Source organism: Bombina bombina, chromosome 1, assembly GCF_027579735.1.
Source record: "Bombina bombina isolate aBomBom1 chromosome 1, aBomBom1.pri, whole genome shotgun sequence".
In the NCBI taxonomy this organism is placed as follows: Eukaryota; Metazoa; Chordata; class Amphibia; order Anura; family Bombinatoridae; genus Bombina; species Bombina bombina.
Genome location: NC_069499.1, coordinates 1,547,054,962 through 1,547,068,228, shown reverse-complemented (window position 1 = coordinate 1,547,068,228; position 13,267 = coordinate 1,547,054,962). Strand labels below are relative to the sequence as shown.

The 13,267-nt window shown below is 39.9% G+C and overlaps 1 protein-coding gene across 2 annotated transcripts in view; it reads left to right on the top strand.

Annotated features, from left to right (window-relative positions):
* HID1 (HID1 domain containing) overlaps positions 1–13,267 on the top strand; it is a 155,334-nt gene that overhangs the window by 60,718 nt on the left and 81,349 nt on the right. For both annotated transcript variants that reach the window (XM_053708878.1, XM_053708879.1), the window contains exons 2-6: positions 1,492–1,641; positions 1,756–1,926; positions 3,138–3,254; positions 11,618–11,724; positions 11,871–11,990. In XM_053708878.1, coding sequence (XP_053564853.1) covers positions 1,492–1,641; positions 1,756–1,926; positions 3,138–3,254; positions 11,618–11,724; positions 11,871–11,990 — 665 coding nt within the window. The remainder of the gene's footprint in view (positions 1–1,491; positions 1,642–1,755; positions 1,927–3,137; positions 3,255–11,617; positions 11,725–11,870; positions 11,991–13,267) is intronic.

Here is a 13,267-nt window from a genome sequence, read left to right as displayed (position 1 = left end):
CCCCCCCCCAAAAAAACTTATTCTACTGTGTAGGATCCCCCCCCCCCCCCAAAACAGCTCTCTAACTCCTAACTTATTGTGAGCCATCTTGGGTACTGGCAGCTTTCTGCCAGTACCCAGTTTGCCATAAAATATGGTATTTTTAAAAATAAATAAAAAAAATTTCTGTAGTGTAGCGGCCCACCCTCCCCAGTCCTTTCCCCCACCATATGCAGTACATTAATTGTTCCATAGTGAAGCGCCCCCGTGCGCGCCCCGCAAGCGATCCCGCCCCCCTCTGGCTCAGATCCTCCCATCGATGGCCGCCCACCCGCCTCCCATATTGGCTCCCACCCACCAACGCCTCTGCCTCGGGTGGCTAACAAATGTTATTGCAGGTATCGAGGCATCACTGCAATAAAATGAAAGCGTCTGGAAGCGATCGGGTTCGCTTTCACCGCTTGGAAACGTCGACGATGTACAGGGTACGTCCTTGGTCGTTAAGGAGCTTTTTTTTGTAGGACATACCCTGTACGTCGTTGGTCCTTAAAGGGACATTAAACACTAAATACATGCTAGATAGAATGATGCATTAAAAAAAAAGATTAGTCCATGACTAACATGTAGATGTATTTTTTAAAGTTTCATTAGTTGTTTAAAAAGTGACAAAATAAGTGTAAAGTTTTAGTGTCTATAAAACACTGGGAGCTGCCATGTTGTAACTTGTAGATTGATATGTTTCATACTTTTTGTATACATTGTACCCACCTAAAGATAGTACAGTACTGTAATCAGGTAATATTTGTTTTAAACTGAATATAGACTTATTTGCATTTTAGAACACAAACAAAGACACAGGCATATAAGATTGCGATTTACAGGCAAAATATTAATTAAAAAGTTTGGATTTCAGAATAAGTCTCTGGATTTTAGAATCTCATATTTGGGGATTTGTACCTGTACCTTGATCATCACCCCACATGCAGCCTCTTTTAGCCCAAAGAGAAGAACTTTTCTGTGGTTTATCTGTCTATCTAGTTAAGATTCTGACTGTCTTCCCTTCTCATAAACCTTGGAGACTAGTCTCCCTATAACTAATGTAGGCAACAAGTTGAAATCCTTGCTCAAAGTGACTATGCCTATATGGCTGCACCTCGCCAAAGAAGCCCAAAAAAGGCAGAAACATATGTTTGGGGTTACCATGTCTCTTGTTCATTGGTGGATTTCCGGGTATTTCAGGAATGGACTGTCTTTTTAAGCTGGGTAAGTTCTTTGTTAAAGACATATTTTGGGATACAAGGGCTGGCGTGGTGGCTAGCTAAAGCTGTTATGCCTTTGTGTGATCTTTGATTGAGCACTTCTCTCTTTTGTTACAGATGTGATAATTGGTTTGCATCTGTTTGCAGCTCTTAGTATTTAAGGAGCAAGTCTACATCTGTTGTATATATGTGTGTTTGTGCATTGCCTCCTTCCTTATTTTATGTAATTAACTTCTCTTTACATGTCTTGCAGCCAGTGGAGGCTACAGATGACGCATTCTGGGACCAGTTTTGGTCTGATTCAGCCACCTCAGTACAAGATGTTTTTGCACTTATTCCAGCTGCTGAGATCCGCGCAGTGCGGGAGGAGTCACCGTCCAACCTGGCAACGCTCTGCTACAAGGTGAGTTTGCTGGGAGCTAGCAGAGAGCAGAAAATTATTAGATATTGAATTAGTTGTGGGACAATAACCTCCAAACTATATTCCTGGTGCTGACTGCCTTCTTGTGCTCTATAGGCAGTTGAGAAGCTAGTCGCAGGAGCAGACAGTGGATGTCATTCAGATAATGAAAAGCAAATGGTTCTGAACTGTGCACGACTTCTGACACGGGTCCTGCCATATATCTTTGAGGACGCAGATTGGAGGGGATTCTTTTGGTCCTCAGTACCTGGGGCAGGTCGCAGCCAGGTAAGCCCTCAAAAGCCTGTCATAGTGAGCTCTCTACTAGTTTTCTGCCATTTTCCCTGTCCTTTCATTCCTGCTTAATACAAGTGCTTTATGATTGGCTTTCTACTTAGAACTTGTCACTCTTCCCCAACACTACTCTATAACCTGTTTGGCCACTTTCCATTGCTCTCTCTCTTCCCAAGGCATGACTATGGTTAGATTAGTTTAGAGGAAAAGAGGGGGGGGAGTAAAAGGGAGTAGAGTTACAAGAATGGTACCAGGTTTAGCCTATATTAATTTGTAATAATAGTATTCTAATTACTAGAATTTGAGTTTGTATATAACAACAGCGAAACCTGGAGTGGATTATTCAATAGGGCAACTGACAACAACTAGACAAACTAGTTGTAACTGAGAGTACAACAAAGTTTAAAGAGAGAATAATTCCACTGAGTATTATCAGACTAACTCTACTAATATCAAAAAGTGTTCAAAATAATTAAATCGTTCCCAATCATTCATACATTAAAGTTTATTAAATTAACTAAGGAACTCACACTCATTCAGTAGCAAAGGATGTGAATTAAAACCACTTGAACTCTGTGGTTTGCGTAATAGCTATTAGATATATCAGTCCACTATTCAATATCCCCAATCCGTTTTAGAATTAGAATTAACTAAGCCCTTACAATCCGAGGGCTGTATTAATATTAATATATGATAATAAAGGATTGGAGGACATAAATTAAACCACTTCTTAATCTATTTTCCACAAGAGTAAGCACATTAAAAACAAAACAACAGGAGAGACTAAGCTGCCCCTGCCGGACCCCTGACGCGCGTTTCACGAACGCTTCCTCAGAGGGGGTCTTAGATTAGATTAGATTAGCCCTTACACTTACTTACCTGCTGTTTTCTCCTGGTGCCAATGGGCCCCTTGATGGGTTCTTTCCATTACCCTCCCTCTCCCAGGCCCAATTAAGCCCTCTATTTGTCTATTGCTGTAGCATATTTTTTTCCCTCTCTTTGTTTTTTCTTTCTTCTCTCTCCTCCTTTTTTTTCTCTCTCCTTATTTTCTCCTTTTTTTCCTTTCTCCTTTTTCTCTCTTTCTCTCCCCCCCTCACACACACACCCTCTCTTTGTCTCCCCCTCTCTATTCCCTACTCTCGCTCTCTCTTATAACATTTATTTCTTGATTCCTTTCTGCTGTTTGATCATTCTGTTTTTTGTAGGATGAGGAAGAGGATGAGGATGTTTCTCGCCCACTCGCTGAATCTCTACTCTTAGCAATTGCTGATTTACTTTTTTGTCCAGAGTTTACAGTGCAAAGTCACAGGAGATCTGGAACAGTAAGAGGCATATCTTTTAAAGTTAAATGGACAGTATGCACAAAAAATATGTTCTGCATACAAAAAAATTATTTATACAAAGCTCTCTTTTTGCATGTAAAGATTAAGAAAACAAATTAAAATTTTAATGTAGCATTTTGTATTCTCAAGGATCCATTATTTATTGGCTGATAGTCATACCGCCCGGAGCCGTATTGATTGACAAAACCTCTACAAACCTGACAGGAAAAAAAGAACACAGGAAACAAAAAACTAATAAATAAATAAATATATATATATATATATATATATATATATATATATATATATATATATATATATATATATATATATATATATATACATACATACATACATACATACATACATACATACATACATACATACATACATACATAATATATATAAAAGCAGAGAGGGATATATGGCAAAATGTACTTTACTTCTAGAAAGCAATTTAACAAAACACAGGAAGTTTGTGGTGATTATTCTGAGAATATTATTAGGTGTGTTTTTAAAAATTATATTTTCAGTTTTTAATTACAGTCAAAGGGAACAAAATAAATAATGAAGGTACTATTACAAAATTAGTTTTACTACAAATAATTAAATAACCACTAAACACAGAATAGCATAATCAATAAATGCATAGTAAAAAGTCAATGCAAAATGCATTTAGTTTGAGTGGTAGAATTTTTTTCTGACTAATTTCAAAGTTGGTTTCATTTTCCTTCCTACTGCATCATGTGACAGCCATAAGCCAATCATAAAAATACATATATTCTGTGAATCTTGCACATGCTCAGTACGCATATAAAAATATTGTGTATATTTAGATAATTGAAGTGAAGTGTAAAGTTGTTTAAAAGTGTGTGTTGTATCTGAATCATGAATTCATGTTCACTTTAGTGTTCCTTTTAAGCAGTTTCTATTTAAATCTCAAACGTGTTTAATATCCCTTTTTAAAACTTCCAGTAGCTTACATTTGCTAACTCTGTAACAATGTACAGAATGCTTTCTCTTTGCTGAACATGCAAGAATAGCAAATTACTCCTGTGTGTCCTGTTTATGGCTGTTCTGAGCTTCCTGCATTTTAAGTGTTTTTAACATAGGATTTCATAACTGTATTCTAATATAATGAAAGAACAATATAAACTGATCTGTTCATAACTAAAGAATTTTCCTTCTAAATACAAGGAGAGTCCATGGCTTCATTCCTTACTGTTGGGAAATACTGAACCTGGCCACCAGGAGGAGGCAAAGACACCCCAGCCAAAGTCTTAAAGGGACAGTCTACCATAGAATTGTTATTGTTTTAAAAGATAGATAATCCCTTTATTACCCATTCCCCAGTTGTGCATAACCAACACAGTTATATTAATGTACTTTTTACCTCTGTGATTACCTTGTATCTAGGAACCTTCTTCCAGCCCCTGATCACATGACTGTGACTGTTTATTATCTATTGTCTTAAATTTAGCATTGTTTTGTGCTAGATCTTAAATAACCCCCTGTGCCTGAACACAGTGTTATCTATATGGCCCACGTGTACTTTCTGTCTCTTTGTGTTGAAAAGAGATTTAAAAAGCCTGTGATAAGAGGCAGCCCTCAAAGGCTTAACAATTAGCATATGAGCCTACCTAGGTTTAGTTTAAACTAAGAATACCAAGAGAAAAAAGCAAATTTGATGATAAAAGTAAATTGGAAAGTTGATTAAAATTAAAAGTCCTATCTGAATAATGAAAGTTTAATTTATACTAGACTGTCCCTTTTAAATATCTCTCCCCCATCCCCCAGTCATTCTTTGCCTTTCGTCACAAGAAGGGTCTTTCGGCCAGTTCCCTGAGGGGACAGATTTCGGCCTTGTCTGTTTTACTGCAAAAGAGGCTCTCCGAGCTTCCAGATGTTCAGTCCTTTGTTAAAGGGACACTGAACCCAAATTTTTTCTTTCGTGTTTCAGATAGAGCATGCAATTTTAAGCAACTTTCTAATTTATTCCTATTACCATTTTTTCTTCGTTCTCATGCTATCTTTATTTGAAAAAAAAAGGCATCTAAGCTTTTTTTTTGGGTTCAGAACTCTGGATAGCACTTTTTTATTGGATGAATTTATCCACCAATCAGCAAGGACAACCCAGGTTGTTCACCAAAAATGGGCCGGCATCTAAGCTTACATTCTTGCATTTCAAATTAAGATACCAAGAGAATGAAGAAAATTTGATAATAGGAGTAAATTAGAAAGTTGCTTAAAATTGCATGCTTTATCTGAATCACAAAAGAAAAAATTTGGGTTTAGTGTCCCTTTAAGGCTCTGATTAGGATCAGACCTGTGTTCTAAACTTTGGCTCCCCCTTGGAGTCTGAATCTGGTTCTTAAGGTTTTACAACGGGCTCCGTTTGAGCCTATGCATGAAATTGATATTAAGTTGTTGTTGTCCTGGAATGTTCTTTTTCTACTGGCTATTGTTTCGGCGCGCCGAGTATCTGAGATTGCCGCTTTGCAATGTGAGCCTCCTTATCTGGTGTTCCATTCGGATAATGCTGTCCTACAGACTAAGTTAGGGTTTCTCCCTAAAGTCGTGTCAGGCCGCAACATCAATCAAGAGATTGTGGTCCCTTCTTTGTGTCCTAATCCTTCCTCTTCAAAGGAACGTTTACTTCATAATCTGGACGTGGTTCGTGCCTTGAAGTTTTATCTTCAAACTACTAAGGATTTTAGACAAGTTTCTTCCTTATTTCAGGCATATTCTGGGAAGCGTAAGGGCCAGAAGGTCTCTTTGACTTCCTTATCCTTTTGGTTGAGGAGTCTTGCCTATGAGACAGTGGGACATAGACCTCAGAGAATTACGGCTCATTCTACTAGAGCAGTGGCTTCCTCTTGGGCCTTTAAGAACGAGGCCTCTGAATCAGATTTGTAAGGCGGCTACCTGGTCCTCCTTGCACACTTTTTTCTAAATTTTACAAGTTTGATGTTTTTGCTTCAGCTGAAGCAGCTTTCGGGAGAAAGGTTTTTCAGGCTGTGGTGCCCTCAGAATAGGGTCCGCCTCTCTTTTTGTCCCTCCCGTTATCATTCAGTGTCCTCTAGAGCTTGGGTATAAGTTTCCCAACAGTAAGGAATGTAGCCGTGGACTCTCCATATATTAAAAAGGAAAACATAAATTAATTGCTTTCTGAACAAGAGTCCACGGCCCGATGGGCGGCCCCCTAAATTATAATTTTCTTCTTTCACCACTGATATTTCTCCTACTTTTCCTTGTTCCCTCGGCAGAATGACTGGGGAATGGAGGAGAGGTTTTTAAGCCTTTGGCTGGGGTGTCTTTGTCTCCTCCTGTTGGCCAGGTTCAGTATTTCCCAACAGTAAGGAATAAAGCAGTGGACTCTCCTTGTACAGAAGGAAATGAAATTATCTGGTAGCATAATTTATGTTTTTGTGTTTTTATTTGAGAAATAACGTTACTTTACTAAATGGTCAGTGCGTACATAGATCATACTTTCAGCAGAGTTGGTAGCTGCCAATCTATTGAGGAAAATTTAAAGGGGACACTAAAATTTAAAGTTTAATGATTCAGATAAAGCACACAATTTAAATAATCTTTCCTTTTAACTTCCATTATCAAAACGTGCACTTTCTGAGGCTCCAGCTCTTACTGAGCATGTGCAAAAGTGCACGGTATATACATTTTCTTCCATAAGGCAGGGAGAGTCTACGACTTCATTCCTTACTGTTGGGAAATTCAACACTTGGCCACCAGGAGGAGGCAAAGACACCCCAGCCAAAGGCTTAAAGTGACACTGAACCCAAATTTTTCTTTCGTGATTCAGATAGAGCATGCAATTTTAAAATTTTAGCAACTTTCTAATTTACTCCTATTATCAATTTTTCTTCGTTCTCTACTATCCTTATTTGTAAAAGAAGGCATCAAGCTTTTTTTTGGTTCAGACCTCTGGACAGGACTTTTTTATTGGTGGAAGAATGTATCCACCAATCAGCAAGGACAACCCAAAAATGGTCTGGCATCTAAACTTACATTCTTGCATTTCAAATAAAGATACCAAGAGAATGAAGAAAATGTTATAATTAGAGTAAATTAGAAAGTTGCTTAAAATGTCATGCTCTATCTGAATCACGAAATAAAAAATGTGGGTTCAGTGTCCCTTTAAATATCCCTCCTACTTCCCCTATCCCCCAGTCATTCTTTGCCTTTCGTCACTATAGGAGTCCGTTCTCAGTCTTCTTCGATCACATGGATGGAAGATAAACTTGGAAAAGAGTTCTCTTACTCCAAGGGTGAATTTCCTGGGGACGATAATAGACCCCATATCCATGAGAATATTTCTCACAGATTAGAGACGTTACAAGCTAACTTCTGCTTGTCTTGCCCTCCAGGCCTCCTTGAGAGCCTCAGTGGCCCAGTGTATGGAGGTGATCGGACTCATGGTGTCCTGTATGGACATCATTCCCTTTGCCAGATTCCATCTCAGAACCTTATAACTATGCATGCTGAGACAATGGAACGGTGACCATTCAGATGCGTCTCAACAGATTGTGCTGGACAACCTGTCGAGAGACTCGCTCTCTTGGTGGCTCTGTCCAGATCATCTGTCCCAAGGCACGTGCTTCTTGAGACTGTCCTGGGAGATTTTGACTACGGACACAAGCCTTTCCGGCTGGGGAGCCATTTGGGGTGCCAAGAATGCACAAGGGCTATGGACTCAGGAGGAGTCCTTACTTCCGATCAATATATTAGAACTCAGGGCAATCTTCAATGCCTTGAAGGCTTGGCCCCTTCTGGGTTCGTCCTAGTTTATCAGATTCCCTTCAGACACTTTAACCTCTGTTGCCTACATCAACCATCAGGGGGAACGAGAAGTCCCTTGGCGATAAGAGAAGTATCTCGGATACTACAGTGGGCGGAGACTCACAGATGTACGCTTTCAGCGATCCACATCCCGGGTGTGGACAACTGGGAAGCGGACTTCCTCAGCAGGCAATCCTTTTACCCAGGGGAATGGTCTCTCCACCCAGAGGTGTTTGCAGAGATATGCAGCGAGTGGGGAATGCCGGAGATAGATCTCATGGCATCCTGCCTCAATACCAAACTACCCAGGTATGGGTCGAGGTCGAGGCATCCTCAGGCGAACATATAGATGCTCTATCAGTACCATGGATGTTCAGACTCGTATATCTTTTTCCTCCATTACCGCTTCTCCCTCATGTGGTGGCTCGCATCAAACAGGAGCGAGCATCAGTGATTCTGATTGCTCCATTTGTGGCCGTGAAGGATGTGGTTTGCGGATCTGGTGGGGATGTCCTCATCTCAGTGGAGGTTACCTTGTTGCAGAGATCTGCTGATAAAGGGTCCCTTTGTTCATCAAAAGCTAGATTCTCTGAGGCTGACTGCGTGGAGATTGAACACTTAGACTTAGCCAAGAGAGGGTTTTCTGAGAGTGTTATCGACACTCTGGCTCAACCTCGTAAGCCATTTACTCGTCGTATCTACCATAAAGTGTGGAGGACTTACTTGTACTGGTGTGAAGAGCGTGGCTTTTCCTGGCATAAGGTTAAGGTTGCCAGAATTTTATCTTTTCTCCAGGATGGACTGGAGAAGGGTCTATTTGCTAGTTCCCTGAAGGGACAGATATCGGCTCTGTCGGTGTTACTGCACAAGAGATTGGCTGAGCTTCCGGATGTGCAGTCCTTTGTTAAGGCTCTGACTAGGATCAGACCTGTGTTTAGATCTGGGGGCTCCGTATTGGAGCCTTAATCTTGTTCTTGGTGTTTTGCAGCAGGCTTCGTTTGAGCCTATGCATACTGTCGATATTAAATAATCATCTTGGAAGGTTCTTTTTAAATTTGGCTATTGCCTCTGCGCGCAGAGTTTCAGAGATTTCTGGTTTGCCATGTGACCCCCCTTATCTTGTTTTCCATGCTGATAAGGCGGTTTTACGTACTAAATTAGGGTGTCCTAATCCTCCTTCAGCGAAGGAACGCTTGCTTCACAATCTAGATGTGGTTTGTGCCTTGAAGTTCTATCTTCAGGCTACTAAGGAATTCAGACAATCTTCCTCTTTATTTGTCATCTATACGGGGAAGCGTAAGGGGCAGAAGGCTACTACGACTTCCCTATCTTTCTGGTTGAGGACTGTTATCCGCTTAGCTTATGAGACAGCGGGGCGACAGCCTCCTGAGAGGATAACGGCTCATTCCACTAGAGCAGTGGCTTCCTCTTGGTCTTTTAAGAATGAAGCCTCTATGGATGAGATTTGTAAGGCGGCTGGTCCTCCTTACACACTTTTTCTAAATTTTACAAGTTTGATGTGTTTGCTTTGGCTGAAGCAGCTTTCGGGAGAAACGTTTTGTAGGCTGCGGAGCCCTCAGAATAGGGTCTGTCTCCTTTTTTGTTCCCTAACCAACAAGTGTAATGTCCACAGCACTAGTTATGATAAAATGTCTTTATTTGACAAAAGACTAGCAATGTTTTGTGATCAATATCACTTAATCATGCTATATCTTTTTTTGTTCCCTCCCGTTATTCCTTCAGTGTCCTCTGGAGCTTGGGTATAGTTTTCCCAACAGTAAGGAATGAAGTAGTGGACTCTCCCTGCCTTATGGAAGGAAAGAATAATTTATGCTTACCAGATAAATTCCATTCCTTTCCTTCCTGGCAGGGAGAGTCAACGACCCAACCCCTAAATTTATTTTTGTTGGGCGGCTTTTTTTTATAAGATTTCTTCTGGCACCTTTTTACCCTGATATTTCTCCTACTTTTTCCTTGTTCCCTCTGCAGAATGACTGGGGGATAGGGAAAGTGGGCGGTATATTTTAAGCCTTTGGCTGGGGTGTCTTTGCCTCCTCCTGACACGCAGCGAAGAGGTAAGTAGCACAGCGATGGGCAGCAATTAGCAAATATATATGTATATAAGCATATACATATATATTTACTGGGAACAGTAAATACATTTTTTCTTTTCAATAAAAAAATATAAATCCCTCTATTTTGAGGACATTTGGGTCACTTTTAGAAAATTAACCAGAGATCGGATCTCTGGTTAATTTTCAGAGCGCTAATTGCTACCACGAGCTCTCGGGAGCAATAACCAGCCACTTGCAATGACTGGTTAATTATTGCGCTCCCGCAAACGGGCAAATTTTGTGTGCTCCACTTGTAATCTAGCCCTTTATGTGTAGCATACAGATTCCATTTTTTACCACTGCAGTGCTTTACAGAAAACACGTATTTCCCTAGGTAGCAGTGTGTTATTTTTACTAAGATAATAGGACAGTTTTCTATTGCCGCTCTTCCTTTTTACATTATATATATATATATATATATATATATATATATATATATATATATATATATGTATATGCATTTTTTGATTAGCTGATAGCTGTCACATGATACAAGGGGAGGCAAAACTGGATTAACTTTAAAATTAGCCAGAATATATTCTGATGCTTATTTCAAATTCAAAATAAATGCTATTGCCTTGTATTTTTATAGTAAAATTGTCAATTATATAATACAGCTGTATTTAGTGGTCATTTAAGCGGGGACCTATTTCTATATCTTGGTACTTAAAGGGACAGTCTACACCAGAATTTTTATTATTTTAAAATATCTGTATCTTTATTAAATTATCTTGTATCTAAGCCTCTGCAAACTGCCCCCTTTCAGTGCTGTTGACAGACTTGCATTTTAGCCCATCAGTGCTTACTCCTAGGTAACTCCACGTGCGTGAGCACAGTGTTATCTATATGACACAGATGACCTAACACGCTCTAGTGGTGAAAAACTGTCTATGCATTCAGATTAGAGGCGGCCTTCAAGGTCTTATAAATTAGCATATGCACCTCCTAGGTTTAGCTTTCAACTAAGAATACCAAGAGAACAAAGCAAAATTGGTGATAAAAGTAAATTGGAAAGTTGTTTAAAAATACATACCCTATCTGAATCATAGTTTATTTTGGACTAGACTGTCCCTTTAATGTAAAGTCAATCCTAGAGTTTGTGAAATGCTAGAATTGACCATTGAAAGGGGCAAAAATGCTCCTTTATTTGTTTCAAGTGTTGGCCGTTCTGAGCTGCTAAGGCAGCCCACGGCAGAACGCTATTTTGCTAAGAGGCGACATTTCCACCTCTTGGCAAATAGCCGTGCGGTAAATCTGGCGCCACAGGGAGACGAGCCGTATTTCCCGCACAGCTGTTGGCTAAGAGGTGAAAACGTCACCTCTCAAGCAAAACAGCGTCCCCTTTATTTGTTTCAATGGTCAATCCTAGCGTTTCACAAACGCTAGGATTGACTTTCACTTTAATTCCAAGCCTGGACCAAGCATAAGATTTACCGCATCTCATTCCCCCAGGAGACGACAGAAGATATCCACACACTGGACAGCTGTGAGTACATCTGGGAGGCGGGCGTTGGCTTTGCTCACTCCCCTGCTCCAAATCACACTCATGACCTCCACAGGTGAGCATTTGTTTAATATAGGAATTTAGGCAAAAAAGCAAGCAGTGTGATTGGGGAGGAAGGTAGAGAAAAAGGGAGAAAAATAGGTCCAGTTTTGCAGTGGGTGTCTTTGTCCCAGGGTGATCACATTGTGTCCTTTTCTCTAGGACAGAGCTCCTGAAGCTGTTGCTGACGTGTTTCTCAGAGGCTATGTACCTCCCTCCCTCTTCCGAGAGCAGCACTACAGCTAACCCATGGGTACAGTTCTTCTGCTCCACAGAGAACAGGTGAGGTGCCAGCTGTGCCAAACGATACCTGTGTCAGCTGATGTCCTGGTCGATATATAATATAATGTGTGTGTATATTTTCCCTGTCCCTTTTTAAAATGACATTACACTATTTTTAATGTATAATATACCATCAATTAAAGGGATATTAAACGCAAAATTGAAGAAACGTCATGCTCTAATTTGTTAAAGCATGCAGAGAGGGGTTAAACACATATAAAATTTTAATTTGGAGACAGCTGGTGAGCCAATCTTTCTGGAGAATAAACACTTTTTGTTAATTGCGTAAACTGGTGGTAACATAAAACATCTACAGTACATAGATTTTAATGGAGATAATGTACAGCAGTTTAAACCATTTTCTATAGCAATGAAAACTAGGCCCTAGAGTTCCACAATTAATAATTCCTGCGATAAGCATAAGGCTATCCTACATACTAATTAATGCCTGGGATAAGCATAAGGCTATCCTACATACTAATTAATGCCTGGGATAAGCATAAGGCTATCCTACATACTAATAAATGCCTGGGATAAGCATAAGGCTATCCTACATACTAATAAATGCCTGGGATAAGCATAAGGCTATTCTACATACTAATAAATGCCTGGGATAAGCATACGGCTATCCTACATACTAATTAATGCCAGGGATAAGCATACGGCTATCCTACATACTAATTAATGCCAGGGATAAGCATAAGGCTATCCTACATACTAATAAATGCCTGGGATAAGCATAAGGCTATCCTACATACTAATTAATGCCAGGGATAAGCATACGGCTATCCTACATACTAATTAATGCCAGGGATAAGCATAAGGCTATCCTACATACTAATTAATGCCTGGGAAAAGCATAAGGCTATCCTACATACTAATAAATGCCTGGGATAAGCATAAGGCTATCCTACATACTAATAAATGCCTGGGATAAGCATAAGGCTATTCTACATACTAATAAATGCCTGGGATAAGCATACGGCTATCCTACATACTAATTAATGCCAGGGATAAGCATACGGCTATCCTACATACTAATTAATGCCAGGCATAAGCATAAGGCTATCCTCCATACTAATAAATGCCTGGGATAAGCATAAGGCTATCCTACATACTAATTAATGCCAGGGATAAGCATACGGCTATCCTACATACTAATTAATGCCAGGGATAAGCATAAGGCTATCCTACATACTAATTAATGCCTGGGATAAGCATAAGGTTATCCTACATACTAATTAATGCCTGAGATAAACATAAGGCTATCCTACATT